The sequence below is a fragment of the Caretta caretta genome, chromosome 6, assembly GCF_965140235.1.
Source record: "Caretta caretta isolate rCarCar2 chromosome 6, rCarCar1.hap1, whole genome shotgun sequence".
Lineage (NCBI taxonomy): Eukaryota > Metazoa > Chordata > Testudines > Cheloniidae > Caretta > Caretta caretta.
In genome coordinates, this window is record NC_134211.1 from 5,164,351 (window position 1) to 5,184,336 (window position 19,986).

The window sequence follows — 19,986 nt, forward strand, 5'->3', positions numbered from 1 at the left end:
GCCCCCACCCGGCGCCTCATATACTCTCCCCTCCCCCACCCCCCGCCGCCGGCCTGAACCAACTCCCCGGCAGCCGGGGGAGGATGGCGCGGCCCCAGCGCGGGGCTGCGGCTGCGGGATCTTCCCCCCCCCCCACCCTCCGGGGCCGCCCCGCAGCCGGGCGCGTTGTTGTCCATGGGGCGAGGGGGGGGGGGGGGACGGCTTTTCGCTGTGCACAAAAAGCCCCTGTTCTGCATCCCCCCCGGGGGGGAATGGCACAGGCCACCCGGGGGAGGAGGAATGAGGTCATGGGGCAGGGTGGAAGGAACCAAAGTGGCGGGGGGGGGGGAGCAGTTTTCGTGTGTGTGTGTGTGTGTGTGTTTTCTGTGCGTGGGGGATGGGCTTTTTGGGGGTCTCTTTGTGTGTGGCGGGACGCGTGCGAGGGAGAGGTCTGTGTGCAGGGTCTGTGCTTGGGGCAGTGTGGGCCTGTGGGGTGAGATGGGGGTCTGTGTGTGAGAGAGAGACAGAGAGCTCTTTGTGCGGCGTGGGGGGGAGAGAGCATTGTGGGTCTGTGTGCAGGGGTGTGTGTGAGAGAGAGATTTGTGGGTCTGTGGGCAGGGGTGTGTGTGTGTGACAGAGAGAGAGAGAGGTTTGTGGGTCTGTGTGCAGGCAACACTTGTTATACCAATAAGAGCTCATTGAGTCGGTTGAAGACGGTGGATTTGTCCAGTTGTGTTGCTTTTAGGGCAGTGTGGAGTAGTGGCTAAAGCACTGGACCAATACTCAGGACTCCTGGGTTCTAGGCCACTGGACTGCTGCGTGATCTTGGGCAAGTCACTGCCCCTTGGCGTGCCTCAGTTTCCCTAATTAAACTAGGAATTAACTTCTCTGTAAAGCGCTTATAGATCGACAGACAAAAAGCACTAGATAAGAGCTACGGTATGTGTGTGTATATGCAGGACTGAGTACATGGGTTTATATAGATGGATAGGTACATGTTTGTGTCTAAATCTATGTGTGGATATGTGTTTGTTTCTCCAGGATCTGAATCATCCTGTGCATTTTTGTTTATGGTATTTCCAAAAGCTGTTTTAATCTGGATTAATCATGTGTTGGCATACAGTGCGTTCACATTTCCAGTCTTGCTCTTGATTTGAGATGGCAAGCCAGTTCAATTGCTTAATAAAGCTTAGTGGGAACCCAGGCTGACCTTTATTCCCTGGCTTGCAAAGTTACATATCTAAATATTTATAACAACAGTTCAGTTGTTTACTACACCTTCTTCTCAAATCCTAGAAGTACTTCCATGCTATGATGTTCTGTGGGGACGTTTATTAATGAGCCACCCTCCGATAACAAACCAGGAAAGAATTAATGCTAATAAAAGTAAGAGTTGATTTTAATGGTGGAATCAGGCCAGAGCAATTCCAAAGACAGGGAGATTTTAACCACTTCAGATTGCACAATATAGAGATTGCCTAGAATTTAGAACAGCTGGATTTCAGCACTGATTGGGGGGAGGGGTGTTTAAAAGGATTAAAAAGATCTCTGAAGAGTGCGTCATAAATTAGATTGCAAGCTCTTTGGAGCAGGAACTGTCTTTGTTCTGGGCTTGTCCGGTGCCTAATATAAGAACATAAGAGCTTCCATACTGGATCAGACCATGGTCCGTCTTGCCCAGTATCCTGTCTCCCGACAATGGCCTGTACCCAGAGCTTCAGAGGAAGTGTACAAAACAGGTTAATTTTAGAGTGATTCACCTCTTTCTTCCACTCCCAGCCTCTGGCAGTCGGAGTTCTAGGGTTGCCCTGAGCATGGAGTTGTGTCCCTGACCATCTTGGCTAATAGCTATTTGGACCTATCCTCCATTTATCCAGTACTTTTTTGAAAAAGTACTTCCTTGTCTTTGAACGACGTCTGCTGCCTGTTAAGTTCTTCGGGTGACCCCTGGTTTTTGTATTGTGTGAAAGGGTAAATAGCACTTTTCTAGTCACTTTTTTCTAGTACAATGGGCTTAAGTGCTACTGCAATAGAAAGGATAATATATACAGAAGTTTTCTTCTCTGCATCTGACTCCCTGATCCCTTTTCAAGACCCATGACTTGCCCTTGTTCCCTCTTCTCCCCTGGTGTAACAATCGCCTGACCTTCCACATCACCGATGCATCCGATGAAGTGAGCTATAGCTCACGAAAGCTTATGCTCAAATAAATTGGTTAGTCTCTAAGGTGCCACAAGTACTCCTTTTCTTTTTGTCCAGAAAGGCATCTAGTCTTGATCTGAAGCCATGAAAAGATGGAGAATCCAACACTTCCCTTGTGGAGTTTGTTCCAGTGATTAATTACCCTCATTGTTAAAAGTTAGCACCTTGTTATTTCTCATTGGAATTTGTCTGGCTTCAGTTCCACCCACTGGTTCTTGTTATGCTTTTCTCCGCCAAAGTGCAGCCATCTTTGGGGTGGAGCCTGGTGGTCAAGCCACATACACCACCACCACTGTTGGCCTGCTGAGCTAAGGGCAAACCCCTGCTCTTCTGAAAAAAGCATCATGGGACCTTTGCTGGAGGAGACAAGATCTTGGTAAAATAAAGAGCTGTTTGCAGGATTTCTGGGTATTTCAAATCTGATAGCTCTTCCACTAAGCCATCCCTGGGAGAGGGGCAGGTCCTGAACTCTCATAAGCAATTCTTGTCCCAAGGAGAATCTGAGAGCATAAGGTTACCCGCAGCTATGAGTCTTAAGAAGTCACCCAAGACTTTGCACATTATTACCCATGTGATTTAGGTCCAGTTAACTCCAATGTCCTACAGGGCAACAGATTGGGTGGCTTGCAGGGTGGCAGAATCCTCCTTTTTTAGGATCATCCCAGTTTAGTGCGGCCTTAGAACGTAATTCCATTTGCTGCAGGAAGGACATCAGTCCTTGGGCGGGGGAGAACGGAGTCAGATTTTTCTCTGTTTTAAGAGAACCATAACATAACACATCCTAAAAAACAGCCTTTTTTCTCCTGTTCTGATCTGGCCCCAGAGCACGTTGTTGAAGGAAGATGAAGAGTCTTTCCCCCTTAGGACCCTGGTTCCCCATCTGGCTGGCTCAGCAGGGATTGGTATATAGGAACGAAAGCTGTTAGGAGTTATCTCTTCTGCGTTTGTACAACCCTTAGCGTGACTGAGTCCTCGGCCAGGACTGGGGTCTAACACCTGAGATTAGCTTTTCTCCAGGGGCTACAACAGTATGTGATGGTCATCAACCAGACTTCCCAAGGCAACACACCTTTATTCTTAGGGTATTCTTAGGTATTTACAGCCTAAATAACTGACCTGCATCACATCCCACTGTTCCTGAAGGAGCTGTGGCCTACTGGAGTTACATACAGTCCCTGACCCACAGTGAGACATAAACCATAAACTTAATACAACATGGCCCCCAAAGATACTGCATGTGGTTGCAATATCTGTCACCCCCATTTGCACAGATTGGGTGGCAGCGGGGACTTTGGCCCAGAACTCAGCAGGAATTAGGTACCTAAATACCCTGAGGGCCTGACCTAGAGGAGCTAGTACCAGACCCTTTACTGGTTCAAAGCAGTTATTTAGCTAATTAACTCATTCTCCCAGACCTGAAGAAGAACTTTGTTAGGATCAGGAGCTTGTCTCGCTCACCAACAGAAGTTGGTCCTCACTCACCTTGTCTCTCTAATTAATTAATCGGTTACTAGGCTAATTAATCAGCATGATCAATCATTTGCACAGTGTGGTGAGACATCAGTCACTGGGTTTAAAGAAGCTCATGAACGCCATGATAGCTCAAAAAGCCCCTTTCTGTATGCAAAGCCTCCGGATCTCTGGGGAAACAAGAATTTGGACAAGCCAAGGCTGGACAGAGATGCGCTTTTCTGCATTGACGTGAAGGCAGTTTTTAAAGCATGTCCTTCTTTTAATGCAGTGCAAGACATTTACCTGTTCTGTTCATTCCCTTTGAAGCAGCTGGCACCGTCCACCGTCAGAAGACAGAACACTGGGCTAGATGGACCATTGGGCTGACCCAGTCTGGCCGTTCTTATATTCTTACAGTCTCTGAACAAACCTCTCTCTCATTCAAATCGTCTTTTCAGTAACAATAAAATGTCGGGTTTTAAAAACACAGAACTGGAACTGAGTAGGAGCTTAATCAGAGTAAAGGCCTAATTCTGAGCCCATTTACGTCAGTGTAAATCAGGAGCAACACCCCTGGTGTTGCACCAGGATAAAACTGGTGTGAGCAGGGGAATCTAGCCCAGTCTGACTGTCAACCATCTAAACTAGATTTTCGCTCCATTCTATTTTGAACAGGATTAGGCTGCTGGAGTGCTGACCACAACTGTTTCATTGTTTCTTTGTACTCCTTCTTCTACCTAGATCCATTTGTTGTCTCTCATCTTATACTTAGATTGTAAATGTTTTGGGGTAGGGACCACCGTTTAAAACAAACAAAAGGAAGTATTTTTTCACACAGTGCACAGTGAACCTGTGGAACTCCTTGTCAGAGGATGTTGTGAAAGCCAAGACTATAACAGGGTTCAAAAAAGAACTAGATAAGTTCATGGAGGATAGGTTCATCAATGGCTATTAGCCAGGATGGACAGGGATGGTGTCCCTAGCCTCTGTTTGCCAGAAGCTGGGAATGAGCGACAGGGGATGGATCACTTGATGATTCCCTGTTCTGTTCATTCCCTCTGGGGCAGCTAGCATTGGCCACTGTCAGAAGACAGGATACTGGGCTAGCTGAACCTTTGGTCTGATCCAGTATGGCCATTCTTATGTTTTGTTCTGTGTTTATACAGCGCCTGGCCATGCCAAGGACCTTAGTCCCAATACAGTTCATGACTATGGCCCAGGGCTGGATTTAAGGGCAGGCATCCCAGGCAACCGCCTGAGGTGCCGGGTTTGGGGAGTGCCAGGCTCGGGGTGCTGTTTTTGTTGTTAGTGACAAAAGGGAAGGTAGAATGTTTGAAGTAACGGGTTTCAGGTGGTCCGTACGTGGATTCATTTTCCACAGACCTCCTAGAATGTTCTGGACCTTTGTAGAACCTCGTGGAACCTTCCAGACTTTCTGAGAACTACATTTTCCTTAAACCTCCTAGAGTGCTGTCAGCCATGCCCTCACGGGTATATACGGGGCAGGGCGTCACCAGGCAGTCAGTGAGATAGAAGAACGAATTAAAGTGAGAGCCCGGCTGCTATATTGTGAACCTTGTTTTATTATGTAAGTGTGTTTTAAGACTTGAAGAGTGTAAATAGCAACTAATAGAGGACATATTTAAAAAGATGCCAGAGATATCTATTGAACCCTTATCTACGCACTAATATAAAAGAAGTACTGTTACGTCTTTTGCCATGCTTAACACGTCATGTTTGATGACCGTTCAATTTCTGGATGTTAGTACATTTCAGTTATTCTTAAAATTAAAAAGTTTTTATAAGCTTAGAGGAAACACTTTTCTTTATTTGCTTATATATGGCATGAATAAACACAGATCCTATAGCGTGCAAATGTATCGTCTTATATGACAGGGATAAATCATGCGTGCAAATCGTGCATCGAAGTCGTGAAATGGGCTACATATGAAATAAAAAATAAGATATTAAAAAGTTTCACAGATGGGGAAGGGGGGCAGAGACACTCCTTGCCTGGGGCAACATTTGGGTGTAGAGCCCCTAGATGCTGTGATAACACAAATAATAATAATTTTGTTGTACCCATCACCAGAGTATCTGATTCACAACTGTTACTGTAGGTTTTTGTTTTTTTTAAAGCAGCCTTTCTTTTAAAACCCCCCAGGATCACAGGCCATTCAGTGGCATGGAATTATTGCCAGGTGCAGAGTTTCTCCTCCTCAGGACAAAAAATGAATGCAAGTCGACTGATTAAAAAAAGGAGCGTGGGGAGGTGAGCTGAATTTGCAAATGAAAAAAAGCCCATTAACAAAACGTAGGGCTGGATTCTGTGTCTTGGATGGTCTGTGTCAGAGGGTCAGATACTGCAGTGATGAGCGGGGTATAAGAACCTATATAGAATAGAAAAGGTTTGGTCGGTGTCTTGGATCAGGATTCAGGAAGAAACTCGATTCTCCTCTCTGCCATCCCCCTCATCTCTGCAGAATGGTTTCTTCCCGAATACAAGGCTTTCCTGTCTGTGTCACTGAAACCGGTTCAATCCGGCTCAGAGGCCCATGCGCCATTTATGAATGGCCTTGCTGGGCGTTGGCAAGGCAACCGTGGAAAGTAGGTCACTGGCTCAGTGCAGGACGGGTTCACACGGATCCCTACCACAGAGTGCAGGCGTGCGCAGAGCTCTAAAGGTCCACACCAGTGTTCCCTCTAATTTTTGACAGGCCGTGTGTGCAAAAAATTTCTTCTGTGCAAATTGTCGTGCTTCTGTGCAAATTTTTGTGCGTGCGGTGTTTCGCCATGTGCGCGGGGTTTAGGATCTGTGTGCGCATGCACACGTGCACAGCTTAGAGGGAACAGTGATCCACACACAGAGAGATCTGCACAGACCCACATATGCGTCATCAGAAACATCCAGCCCCGCACAAATACACACAGACCCACATCCAATCCCACACAAATTCACACAGGCCCACACACAAGAGCTTCTGTAGAGCTTCTCATCAGTTGATTCATAGATATTTAGGTCAGAAGGGACCATTATGATCATATAGTCTGACCTCCTGCACAACGCAGGCCACAGAATTTCACCCACCACTCCTGAAAAAAACCTCACATCTAAATCTGTGCTATTGAAGTCCTCAAATCGTAGTTTAAAGACTTCAAGGTGCAGAGAATCCTCCAGCAAGTGACCCGTGCCCCATGCTACAGAGGAAGGCGAAAAACCTCCAGGGCCTCTTCCAATATGCCCTGGAGGAAAATTCCTTCCTGACCCCAAATATGGCGATCAGCTAAACCTTGAGCATATAGGCAAGATTCATCACCAGATACTACAGAAAATTCTTTCCTGGGTAACTCAGATCCCACCCCATCTAATATCCCATCACAGGCCATTGGCCCTATTAACTATGAATATTTAATTACCAAAACCATGTTATCCCATCATACCATCTCCTCCATAAACTTATCGAGTTTAATCTTAAAGCCAGATAGATCTTTTGCCCCCACTGCTTCCCTTGGAAGGCTGTTCCAAAACTTCACTCCTCTGATAGTTAGAAACCTTTGTCTAATTTCTAGTCTAAATTTCCTGGTGGCCAGTTTATATCCATTTGTCCCAAAAGAGCTTTGCAAAGGAGATAAGTAGCATTGTACAGATGGGGAAACTGAGGCACGGGGAGGGGAAATGACTTACCTGGGGCCCCCAGCAGCTGAGATAGAAACAGAACCCAGGAGTCCTGAGTCTCACTCCAGTGCCCTGTCTATTAGCCCAGCAAAAACGGCCAACCCTAAATATTCCCCCTCACACATGGTCGTATAGATACACCCACATCACATGCACACACACATATAATGAAAAACCTCCAGCCCAAAGACAGATCACCAAGCCAACACACAGAGCCAGATACGGATCACCTGTACACACCCATAGAATGGGAAATTGAAAACCTTGTTGTTTTCCTCTGAGCTGTCACCTAGGGCAATCTTGGTTTTAGTGCTACCTTTTTTTATTACAGGAATCAATTGCATTTCACTCTCTATTTTTTTCAAGGGACAGCCTCACTTTTATATTTCATCAATGAAAAGCCGTTTCAGATCCAACCACTGCATACATCTCTCTCAGTGTATGGTTTCCGAGTAGCAGCCGTGTTAGTCTGTATTCGCAAAAAGAAAAGGAGGACTTGTGGCACCTTAGAGACTAACCAATTTATTTGAGCAGAAGCTTTCGTGCATCCGATGAAGTGAGCTGTAGCTCACGAAAGCTTATGCTCAAATAAATTGGTTAGTCTCTAAGGTGACACAAGTCCTCCTTTTCTTTTTTCAGTATATGGTGTTTCTCTTTAAGCCCCAGTTGCCCAAAGTTTAAGCCTAGAAGAGTCCATTAGATCAGCTAATATGTATTTCACAGGCCATTCAATTACACCCAAATAAATACCCCTATATTGAGCCCAACAACTTTAGTGAGACTTAGGGTATGTCTTCGCTACCAACGTTAAAGCGTTGCTGTGGCAGCATGTTAACGTGGCTGTGTGGTCAGGGCTGTAAAAAACCCACTCCCCTGAGGGGTGTAGCTACCAGCGCTGGTGCCCTATTTACATGGCCACTTTAGAGCGCTGAAACTTGCATCGCCGTGGGGGTGTGTGTGTTTTTTCACACTCCTGAGCGAGAAAGTTTCAGCACTGTAAAGTGGCCATGTAGACAAGGCCTAGCATTCCAATCATCAGACGATTAACTGTTGTGTGCCCCAGGCAGAAAACGGGCTGTCAGCATCCACTAGGGCCACACTACCAAGTATATGATTTAAATGGCAACACAAGGTCAGGGCCGGATTAACCTTTTGTGGGCCCCCATGCAGGCAGTGGACCATGGCGTAGGAAAGTCAGTCCCCAGAGCAAGGGGCCAGCCTGGGGCAATGGGGCATGGCATAGCAGGGGCGGCCCCGCTCCGCCCAGCCCAGTGCGAGGGCACTATTTACAAGCCGGCAGTTGCCAGCCACACAGTGGTCTGCTGGGCCCTGTACTGACAGCGTGACCCTTCCCCTCGGGGGGTGGGCCCATGCCGTGCCACACAGCCCCCTCACCCAAGACCCTCCTAACTCCCTATGGCCAGAGCCACCCTGGACCCACTATGCCCAGCGTCCCCCCAGCCCCTTCCACACAAATACACAGCACCCTGCACAACACCACTCCTGCCCAGCGCCCCCCGGCCCACAGCCCCACCACAACTGCCCAGCACCCCCCACAGAACCCCCCCCCACTCCCTAGTGCCCCCTCACAGCCCAGCACCCCCCACCCCAGATCCCCAAGAGACCCACTCCCCTACACCCTGCCTCCCAGCTGCACTCACTGGCCCTGCTGAGAGGAGACTGTATCTTAGGGTTACCATACGTCCATATTTTCCCAGACATGTCTGGCTTTTTGGTTCTTAAATTGCCATCCAGGAGGAATTTTTAAATATCTAAAAATGTCCGGGATTTTGCCATTTATTATTTTTCCCCAAAGAAGAGTTGATCATTCAAGAAAGAGAGTGAATGTTGATCACTCGAGAGTGCCCGCTTTTCCCCCTAGCTGTTTCGCACGGCTAGGACAGAGGGGGGCGGGGGGGAATGCAGCGTGCTCAGGGGAGGAGGCGGGGCCAGGGCGGGGATTTGGGGAAGGGGTCCAATGGGGCAGGGAGGGGGCGGAGTTGGGGTGGGGACTTTGGGGAAGGGGTTGGAATGAGGGTGGGGGAAGGGGTGGAGTTGGGGCAGGGCTGGGGGGGGGTGCGAGCAAATGCCCCCCCATGGAGTGTCCTCTTTTCTGAATGTTCAGATATGGTAATCCTACTGTATCGGCCAGGCTGAGCCAGCAGCGCAGCCAGGGCTGGTCCCGGGGCCAGGAATCGCTCCGGTCCCTTGGGAGTGGTGTGATCAGCCAGGTCAGGGCCTGCCCCGGCCGGGCTCCCTCAAGACGCACTTGCCTGGACGGGCCCAGCCAAGCTCCCCGCGCTGTCCTCTTCTTCCCCCACACCTGGCTGAAACTGGCCAGGCTTCTGCACCAGTCACAGGCAGCTCAGCTCCAGGGAGACGGGGGGCCCCACAGGTGGTGGGAAGCAAAGACTGCCCAGAGCTGGAGGTGCACTGGGATCTGGCTAGGGGGCAGAGAGGAGCAAGTGGTGGGCAGGGGGAGCCAGCCGAGTCTCAGGGCGCAGTGCAAGCAGAGCAGCCTGGGGCACTTCTGAGCATGGGCCCGGCTCCATGGAGCCACTGGAGCCATTGTAAACCCGGGACTGCACAAGGTGCAAGGCGGCAGAGAATCAGGGCCGGGGTAACTTGATTATCACAGAGTGGACAGACTGTCCGCCGGCATTAATCATTGTCGTGCCACTGAAGGCAAGGGAGTTCTGCTGATATCCACCAGCTGGGAATCTGTAGAGGGGCCATTTAACCTCTCTGCACCACACTGGTGACACAGATGCTGGGTCCAGTTCTGGCGTACACATTTTTATGAAGGAGGTTGAGAAACTGGAGACGGTGCAGAGAAGAGATAAAAAAAAAAAAAAAGATTGGCAGGCTGGAGAAAATGTCTGAGAGTGAGAGACTCGGTTTGTTTAGTTGATCAAAAAGATCGAGAGGTGACTTGAGGCTGGTGTACAAGAACCTTTGTGGGGCAAATATCCCAAGTATCCACAGCCCTTTTAAACTAGTAGAGAAAGGTGGAAGGAGAACCAAGGGCTGGAAGTTAGAGCGAGACGAAGTTCCAGTCAGAAAGAAGGCACCAATTTTTAACAGTGAAGGTGATTAACCCCAGGAACAAACTCCCCAGGGCAGCAGTGGATTCTCCATCTTTAGAAATTTTCAAAATCAGCCTGGATGTCTTTTTGAAAGATGCTTTGGTCTAACACAAGTTATTGGGCTCAAGACAGGAGTGCCTTGTGTGTGAAACCGTATTACACCGGAATATGATCGAATCTACTGGTCCCTTCTGGCAAGAAACTCTATGAATTTGGCCCTGTGTTTTATCCTGGTTACTTAAGAGCCAGGTTTCTGAATGCGGCAGCACCAGGTCAGCTGGTCCTTTCCTAGCCTCCTTTCTTTAATGAAAGGATTTCGAGCAAGACTTTGTATTTGAAGATGCATAAAACACACCCACAGGCAAATTCACAAGCAGGGCCCTGTCCCCTTAAAGTAGACTCTAAGAAGGCCCTTGAACAGCAAAGCCAGACTTAAAGATCTCACACCTCGAGCCTGTTTAGCATGGGAGCCAGGACTCCTGGGTTTTATTACCAGCACTGGGAGGGGAGTGGGGAGTGATGGTTAGAGCAGGGGCTGGGCCTCAGGACTTCTGGGTTCTATCCCTGCCTCTGGAAGGACAGTGGAGTCTAGTGATTAGGGGTGGGGGCTGCTGAGAGTCAGGACTCCTGGGTTCTATTCCAAACACAGAGATGATGCTGACAATGTGGCACATAGCAGAGGTGGATTAGGAGTTTGTGGGGCCTTGGGCCAGAGCAAGTGCCCCCAGCCCCCTCGCCAGCACTTCTGCAGGGGGAAATGGAGTCAGGGCGCAGGGACTTGCCCTGTCCTGCCCCCATGCACAGCACTCCTGGGGAGCTGGTGTGGGGGCCGCGCTCCTGCTGGGAAGTGGGATTAGGACATGGGGGTGCCCATTTTTCCGGGGGTTCCCCAAATTAGCCAGGGCTCCTGGACACAAGCCCCGTTGGCCCAGTGGTTAATCCACCACTGCACACACAGAAAGAGATGGCATGGGCCACGAGGAGGGGTATGGGGACATGCTAAGAATGCAAATGTCCTTAGCAATGAAAATGCTGGCAGTATAATGAGACGTACAGAGCAGCATTGTGGTCCCGTAGCTAAAGGAAGAGGAGGCTGGAAGCCAAGACTCCTGGCCTCCATTCCCAGCTCTAGCAGGGGAGCAGGGTCTAGCTGGTTACAGCGGGGGGCTGGGAGCCAGGACTCCTAGATTTTATCCCCAAAGAACTGAGATGCCCCACACCAGAGGTGGCTGCATCTCAGCCCGGCGCAAGCCATCCCTGTGCCGTGTTTCTGTGAGGCTTTTACCTACCGACATTCCCCACCCCGCTGTCAGCTGTGCCTCAGCCCCAAATGAGTGAGCCATTAGTAGGCCGCCTGTGAAGATGAACCTGAAGGAGTCCAAGAATACCTTGTAGGGAGAAGGGAGGTGGTGTTAATCTGAAAACCATCTGTTTTTACCTAGGATTTGTCCAACAGCAGATTGTGAGCATAAACAGAACTAGAATGAGATTAAACTAAGACCATTCATATTTTATTAATTTCACACTTGATAGCAAAAAATAAATCACGTGTACTCAGATCACTTATTGTCACCCATATGCTAAGCTTTGCAGTCCATTCATTGTCCGTTACTTGTCTTATGTAAGACACAGAGACTAACTTAGAGGAGAAGGTCAGGTTTTTAGGTTGATCAGCTGATATTCACCCTGACCTTCAAGGATATTCACCCAGACCCAGATTGCTTACTGGAAGGGGCATGTCTCGGTACCTTTTTATGAATTTTATTAAAGCCACTTCAAACCGCCCCCCCACCCGACCAAAGTTAAATTATTATTACTGAATTTTGTTGCCAATCCAGATGAGCAGTTGCAGCTTTCATGGAAAGGAAATTTCAAAAGAAAATTTTTGATTCAGAAGCCTGCCCACCACCTGATCAGAATGTTTTGATAACTCAGTGATAAATGATCAAGTTAGCACAACAATTAATCTTTCACAATATAAGTTGATTCAAAACAAGCAAGTCAAAACAAAATACTCCATTTTGATTCAGAATTGTGTTGAGATTTTTTTCTGTCAAAAGTTTAGCTGATAACAAAACCTTTCAATTTGGATCCATACACCATTGATGGAAAAGTCTTCAGTCAAGATTTTGGGGGGGGAGGGGCGGGGACCAGCGTTAATGACAATTGCCAAATCAAACTCAAATCAACAAATTAATCTCAACACCTGATCATCAAAAAGAATTCTGGAGTTGGTGGAAGAGCTGAGGATAGAACCCAGGCATCCTGACTCCCAGCCCACCACTGCACTAACCCACTAGACCCCACTCCCCTTCCAGACCTATGGATAGAGCCTAGGAATCTGGACTCCCAGGCTACCTAACCAGACTACACATCCCATGATGCACCATGGCCCAGAATTCCCATGATGCAGTCAAGAAGAGGGGAGGACTGTGGTCTCTCATGGGAGATGTAGTCCAGCCAGGAAGTGTGACCCATATAGGAGAATGGGAGCATGAGGTACCCAAACCACAACTCCCATGAGGCAGCATTTCGAAATTAAAATTGTGTGGATTCAGGTTTTTGCCAAAAAAAATTGGCATTTGTGATGGGAGGAAATAGCTCCCATTTTCCAGCCAGTTGTAAAGATGGGCCATGGTGGGTGAGGAGGAGGGAAGGAGCAGTAGGTGGGAATGGGAAGGGAAGAAGAGGTGAAAATGGGACAGAGAGGGCAGGGTTATACAATGGAAGAACCCTCATCGCTGCCCCACAGAAAAGCCCTGGGGCTTGGCTGAGCCTGGGAATGGTCCGTGACAGAAAGTCCATCACCTTGGAAGAGACTGGTAGAGATGCAGGGGCCTGCAGGGGTGGCTGCAGCAGGCTGGGTGGATCCTGCCAGGCTCAGAGGCAGGGTCCTCAGAGCTCCATGCAGAAGGTCAGATTGGTCCCAGTCATCTTCTCCTCATAGTCCTCATCAAAGCGCTCATTCTGCGCCACGGTGAAGTGGTTCTTCCAGTCCCCGACAGACCCTGCAGACAGCAGAGATGCAGAGACAGGAGTTGCCGTGTGAGGGGAAGGGCTTGGACTTTAGACACAGCCAGCATCTGTCCCAGGCCTAACACAGCTGCCAAGGCACTGTTCTGGGGAAGCTCACAGCTCTCAAGGCCTTGCTGAGCACTGCTGTGAGCCAAGCAGGGCAAGGCCCCAAACCTTTATCGACTTTTTAATGCCCTTCTGAAGTGAGTTGGTGGAAGAGCTGAGGCGAGAACCCAGGAGTCCTGACTAGACCTAGGGCTAGAACCTTGGACGCTGGACTCCCAGGCTACCTAACCAGACTACATATCCAATGATGGACCATGGCCCAGAGTCCCAGGATGCATTCAAGAGGAGGGGCAGACTGTGGTGTCTCATGGGAGTTGTTGTCCAGCCAGGAAGTGTGACTCATATAGGAGAATGGGAGCATGAGGTACCCAAACCACAACTCCCCTTTTTAAGTGCCCTTCTGAAGCTTCACAGCCAACCCAGGTCCAGGCAAGAACGAGGTGTGTACCGCCTGTCTCGGAAGTGTGTTACTTTCGGGGGAGGGGGTGTCACACATCCATCACCAGCAGGGGGTGCCCTGGAACCCATCCCAGGGGCAGGTCTAAGGACCGGGTTACCTTTACGCATGAACGGGGAGATGGACTGGTCCATGATGGACAGGGGGACGCCGGAGCGGTTAGCCATGGGATTGTCCTTCATGACGTCAAATGACGTGTGATAGACGATCTTCTCCAGAAGCTCCTGGTCCAGGTTCTTCCCCAGAAACCGGGCCACTTTCTGGATCTCACGCTTTGGGTCCTGTGGGGAAGGCATTGCTCTGAGGAAGCTCACAGCACTAGGGTCCCTCCTAGGCACTGACAGGACACTGCTCTGAGGAAGCTCACAGTGCTACAGCCCCTGCGAGGCACTGACAGGACACTGCTGCGAGGAAGCTCACAGCACTAGGGGCCCTGCCAGTCCATGGCACTACTGTCTGGAAGTTAATTGAGCTTGAATCAGGACACAGCTGTGGGGAAGCTCACAGCCCTAGACTTTAGAGCAGGGCACTGCTGCAGAGAAACTCACAGCACTGGAATCCCATCTCCTGTTCCCTTGAAAGACACAAGCTGGGAAGGGTTCATTTCTCCTCCCTTCCCATGCAGAGTCCTCGATGCTGCAGTTCCAAAGCTCCTATGGGGCTTGCAGCTCAGCCCCCCCGAAGCCTCCCCACAGAGCCGCTCACCTTCTTCATGTCCTCGTAGAAGAGGAAGAGCACGTGGTGCTTGTCCTTCGCCTTCCACCAGCCCTTCACATGCTCATGCCACGGACCCCAGCCCACTGCAGCGGAGAGTGCAGGGAGACGGCCCCGTGAGGACAAGTGGGGCTGCGGAGCAATGCGGGGGGCTCCCCAGCAGGGGATGCTCTCCGAGACCACAGGAGTACTAGGGGGATCCCAGAGCTGAGAGCGTAGAGATGGGGTCTCCCCAGCAGGGGACAATCTCCCCAGGATTGGAGTCACTGGGAAGGGACCCCAGGGGTGGGACCGTGTGGGTGGGGTGTCTCCCCAGTAGGAGGTGCTTTGTCCAGGCTGGGAGCTTAAGGGGGGGAATCCCATAGCTAAGGGTACAGGGGCTCTCCCCAGCAGGGGGCACTTTCCTGGGGGGAGGGGCTCGAGGGGGACTCCAGGGCTTAGGGCACAGGGATGGGGGGGTCTCCCCAACAGGGTGTGCTCTCCCTGGGATAGGGGACCTCAGGACTGAGAGCACATGGCTGGGGACATCTCCCCAGCAGGGAGTTCTCTCCCCAGGGTGGGATACTCTAGGGGGGACCCCAGGGCTGAGGGGGTGGGGTGACTCCCAGCAGGGGTGCTCCCCCCAGGACGGACAACAGGAAGAGGAAGTTCTGGATGTCAAGCCAAGGAGCTGGGCTGAACTCACCTTTGCCCGCCATGAACCTCTCAAAATACTCGTGCCAGGGGCCTGGGTCAGGCACCACCTTGCTCATTCTCTGGAAATGGTAGTAGGAGACCATGCAGTCCTTGGCATTACGAGCCACGTACAGGAACTGGGTAGACGGGACAAGAACGACAGAGGGAGAGGGGTTTGCTATGGGTCATTGCTGCAGGGCAAGGGGGGTCTCTAAGCTCAAGCTTGGGAGGCGGGGGTTACCTTACACCTCTGTTCCCAGCTGTGAAATACCCACACAGCAGCCCTGCACAGGGATCACTCACCTAGCACTGAAGTGCAGCCACCTCTGGGGTGGGGCGCAGTGGCTGCCATGGCACTTAGAGGAAGGATTACCTTACACTGCTGTTCCCAGAAAGATGGAGGCAAGAGTTTGGTGGGGAGGTGGGTTTTCAGGGTCCGTGGCGGGGGCATGTCTTCGGCTTGTTCCACACCTGCAAGTGGGAGTGAGGTTCAGATGTTGTGCGTGAAGAACCAACCCCACCCACCCCAGCAGCACCTACCTGAGGGTTGGGGCGGACGAGCCCACTCGATGAAGGGGTGCCGGCTGTGGACGGGGGCACGCTTGCACTTCTCCAAGTCCCCGTCCTGCTGGACCATGTCTACTATCTCCTGGATCCAGGTTGTGCCTAGAAAGGAGGTGAGTGGAGTGTTTTTTCCAGCCAAACCCGCTGTGCCCATATTGTTATGGAGATTGGGATTACTGGCTGCCTTGAGAAACCAAGGCCTAGTGGATAAAACACCAGAGTTGGGAGACCTGGGTTCTAGTCCCGGCTCTGGCCAGCTGGGGGAGCTTGGAGAAGTCAAGTTCCCTCTCCGTGCCTCAGTTTCCCCATTTTTAAATTAGGATACTGATGCCAACCTCCTGTGCAAAGTGCTTTGAGATGTGATGACAGAAAATGCTATATAAGAACTAGGGATATTCCATTCAGCCTGCATGAGGGAGCAACTAAATGCTCTTTTGCTTAGTGATAGCCGAAACAAAGGAAAAAGCCACCCAGGGGACGGATAACGAAAGCCACTGCTCAAAGACTGGATTGAATGGAAATCCAGGAGGCTGGGGAGCGACTCACTTGGTTGCAGCTGTGTGTCTAAGAGAAGCCAGCAGCAATCAAGCCCCAGAGACAGCCAAAAAAGCCCTGGTAACATGACCCTGAGACAAAGCTAAGCAAGCGAGAGCTTTTGGGTGGAGGGTTGGCTGGAAAAGAGTCTTGGAACTGTAAGCAAAGAACCAGTCCCCTGTGGTTTGATCCCTGCTGTGTTCAGGTCAGAGGACTCTCTATATTCCTTGTAAATAAACAGAATTGCATCAAAGAAATACCAATTCCAATCTCAGTTTCTCTTTCTAACCAAAAGAACCCTCAGAACCCTATATATTCCCTGTTCCCTCAGGTCCAAAAGGGGTAAGGATGTATTATTCTCCGTGTATCTTCTCCAAGACATCATCTCCCACAGCCCAGCGCCCCCAGGTGCCATGTTGGTCAGGTGGTTATAGTACTGATTTAAAGACCAGAGTACCCCAGCCATCCCGCTTCCTGCAGCCCAGCGCCCCATAATGCCGCGCTGGGGCCAGCGTGAGGGGAGAGCGTCCCCTACCGAGCCCCCCAACCCCTGCCGCATGGTGCCCCCTAGTGCCACACTAGAGTATTAGGTTGCTACTGAGTCACCAATGCTATTTCCTGCAGCACCCTGGGATTTTCCCTGCATCTCCCATCTAAGAGCTAGCCCACCCGGACGCTCCTCTGCATGATACCTGACCAGCCGTCTACCACCTCCAAGGCTCTTCCTTGAGCAGCCTGTTGAATCTTCCCCACCACAGCGGAAGAAGCCCTTTAACGATGCTCCCGGCCACAGGAATGGGCGTACATTGCCGTCTCAGGGCTCCTAACTTTCTCTATAGCCTTCCCCTCAGCAAACACCCACCTGCTTTGGGGTAGGTGCAGATGAGCAGATCGTCAGGCCTGGCTTGGAAACCCTGGATCCGCTGCCATTCATTACAGGTGGCCTGGGAGAGCAGAATCCCCTCCACTTGGCCCAGTTCTGGACGTCCCTCTTTTTCCGGTGTGAGCGCTTTAGTCTGTTCTTTGGACATAGTGTATCGCAGACTGGATGATCACCCAGCACTGAAATGCAGCCACCTCTGGGGTGAGGCACAGCAACTGTTAAACACCCACTAGTGTCCCGGCTGAGATGCTGAAAAAGTAACAAAAGAGTATTTGTCTTCCAAATAAACTGTGCCTAGATACCAACCCTGTAAAGCGAGCCGGGGATCAGAGAGATAAGAAGGGGTCTCCCCTTCTCCCATCAGCAGTAACAGGCCTTCAGTCTGAACTGAGTTAAGAAAAAAGAACAACCTGTGTGCGATGCAGGCGTCGGATTCGAGTTTGGCTCAGATCTTGACTCCACCAAGCTAACTGAGTAAAACCGCTGTTAAAGCATCAAGATAGGACACTGATACACACACACAGAGAGCAAAACAGTTGAGCCGAAAGCTGGCGTTTGAAAATCAGCAATTATTTCATTTGTACATTTCAAGGAAGTGTTGAGGACGGGTGGATCTGTGGGTAGGGCAGCAGCCTTTGCCTCAGCAGACCTTGTTCAATTGCCAGATTTCCTGTGTCACCTTGGGCAAATCACTTAGTCTGTCTGGGTATGTCTACCCAGCAGAAAAACACACAGAGCAGGGAGTCTCAGAGCATGGGCCTACAGACTTGGGCCTGTGCTACGGGGCTAAAAAGAGCCATGTAGACATTCCCACCAGGGTTCTGGAGCCTAGCAAAGGGGGTGCAACTGAGAGCCGGAGAAGGAATGCATGTGTGGCTGTTTTTAGCCTTGTAGCTTGAGCCTGTGTATATAGATCCAGACTTGGAGACTTGCACCTGTGGGTTTATTTTGCAGTGTAGCTGTACCCTTGGTGCCTCAGTTTCCCATCTGTTAAATGGGTTTAATAGCCCTGCCCTGCCCCACAGAGGTGTTTGAGTGTGAATACATTAAAGATTGTGAGGTGCTCAGCTACTAGGATAATCGGAGCATATAAACACCATAGATACGGTGTATAATTTCATGAATAAGCCTCTGTTTTGCAGACGTGGGCGTAAAGGCCCAGAGACGTCCAACTCCATTCGATCCAGCCCAGCCAGGGGAGAAATTCACAAAGAGAATTTGCCCAGCAAGTCAGTGGCAAAGAGAGACCCCAGGTGTCCTGACTTCAACAGACTCGCTCATTTCTCAGGTTACACTCATGCCTTAAACTGTCTTTTATTTTGCTCATTTGATTGATCCCAGCTGAACTGTAGTAACCAGAGAATCCCAATCTGTACTCAATTATCACTAAACTCTGGGAGCGATCAGTTCATCTCTTGCAATAACTTTAAAACTAAGGCCCCCATTACGCCATAAAAGTTAGAGAACTTAAGTATGGATTTTGCTGTTGGCTTTTTAGTGGCTCTGAGACAAGATTCCCTCCTACACCTCCCCAGCTTTTTACCTTCCGCCTGTTGTTTTGACAAGCTGATCCAGCCTCCTTCACACCCTTGATGGGTGACCGAAATGGTCACACGGGGTCTATAAAGCTGCTTAATCTGGACACTGAACTTTCTCCTGCTGGGGAGCAAAGTTTCCTTCTAGATCAGCTAGGCAAAGCCAGGGCGTGGCTCTTAGCAGGAAGCATTTTTAATCCAAGTTGGTCAGTTTCCCATGACTCGGCAGTTTCTGTTCCTCACCCCATTTGCTGCAGTGTCCTGCCGCTGTTCTTTGAAACCCTGGTGTGGCCCCTCCACCCGCAGGAAGCGCTAGTGTGAATGGAATGGGCCTTCTCGAAGCCGGGAAGAGTCAAAGAGCCCAGATCAGACGTACAGAGGCAGGGTGGTTTATTTAGCTAAAGCAGGGGAGAGGGGTCTAGTGGATCAGAGTGGGGTTTGGAAATCAAGACTCCTGTGGCCTGTTCTCAACTCTGGGTGGAACTGTGACTCCAGTTCCTCTGTGAGCTAGGACTAGTCTCCAGATATTCTGAATGCCCAGCCTCCCCACGCAGCTTTAACCCACTAGACCCCACTCCCCTCCAAGAGCTGGGGATAGAACCCAGGAGTCCTGGCTCCCAGCCCCATAGCGCTAACCCACTAAACCCTGCTCCCTTCCCAGAGCTGGGGATAGGACCCAGGAGTCCTGGCTCCCAGCTCCGCTCTAACCCACTAAACCCCACTCCCCTCCCAGAACTGGGAATAGAACCCAGGAGTCCTGGTTGTTCCCAGCCCCCCTGCTCTGAACCCTAGATGGCATTTCCTAAAGGAATTCAGGAGGTTCCTGATGGGACACAGGACACCAGTGCTTGTTTTATGATGACACCGAAACCAAAGAGAAATGAGTGAGATGAAAGAGCCAGGGCCAGCTTTTCTCCTGGCTAGCTAGAGAAGCTAGGCTTCTGCTAGAGCAAGGTTAGGGGGTAGCTTCCCCTTCCTACATCTTTGCCAGATGCTTCTTCGTTCCAACTTAGCCCAGCTATTGCTATCAGCCCTTTCTCGCACAATAAGCAAATGCTTACTGAAGTAAGGGTGGGATGATCCTGATGGAAGCAAGAGGTGGCCCTGCTTGCAGCCCAATTCTCCTGGGATTTCCACCTAAACAGCTT

General features: G+C 50.3%; 1 protein-coding gene across 1 annotated transcript; it reads right to left on the minus strand.

Moving 5' to 3' along the window:
- Window positions 1-11,884: 11,884 nt before the first annotated feature.
- On the minus strand, window positions 11,885-19,067 carry LOC125638273 (sulfotransferase 1C2). The gene is made up of 8 exons (XM_048853815.2): window positions 18,847-19,067; window positions 17,283-17,552; window positions 15,863-15,988; window positions 15,696-15,793; window positions 15,333-15,459; window positions 14,639-14,733; window positions 14,034-14,214; window positions 11,885-13,403 (listed from the first exon to the last, which is right to left on the minus strand). The coding sequence occupies exons 2-8, from the start codon at window positions 17,449-17,451 to the stop codon at window positions 13,291-13,293; spliced, it is 909 nt and encodes a 302-aa protein (XP_048709772.1). The 5' UTR covers window positions 17,452-17,552; window positions 18,847-19,067; the 3' UTR covers window positions 11,885-13,290.
- Window positions 19,068-19,986: the final 919 nt, after the last annotated feature.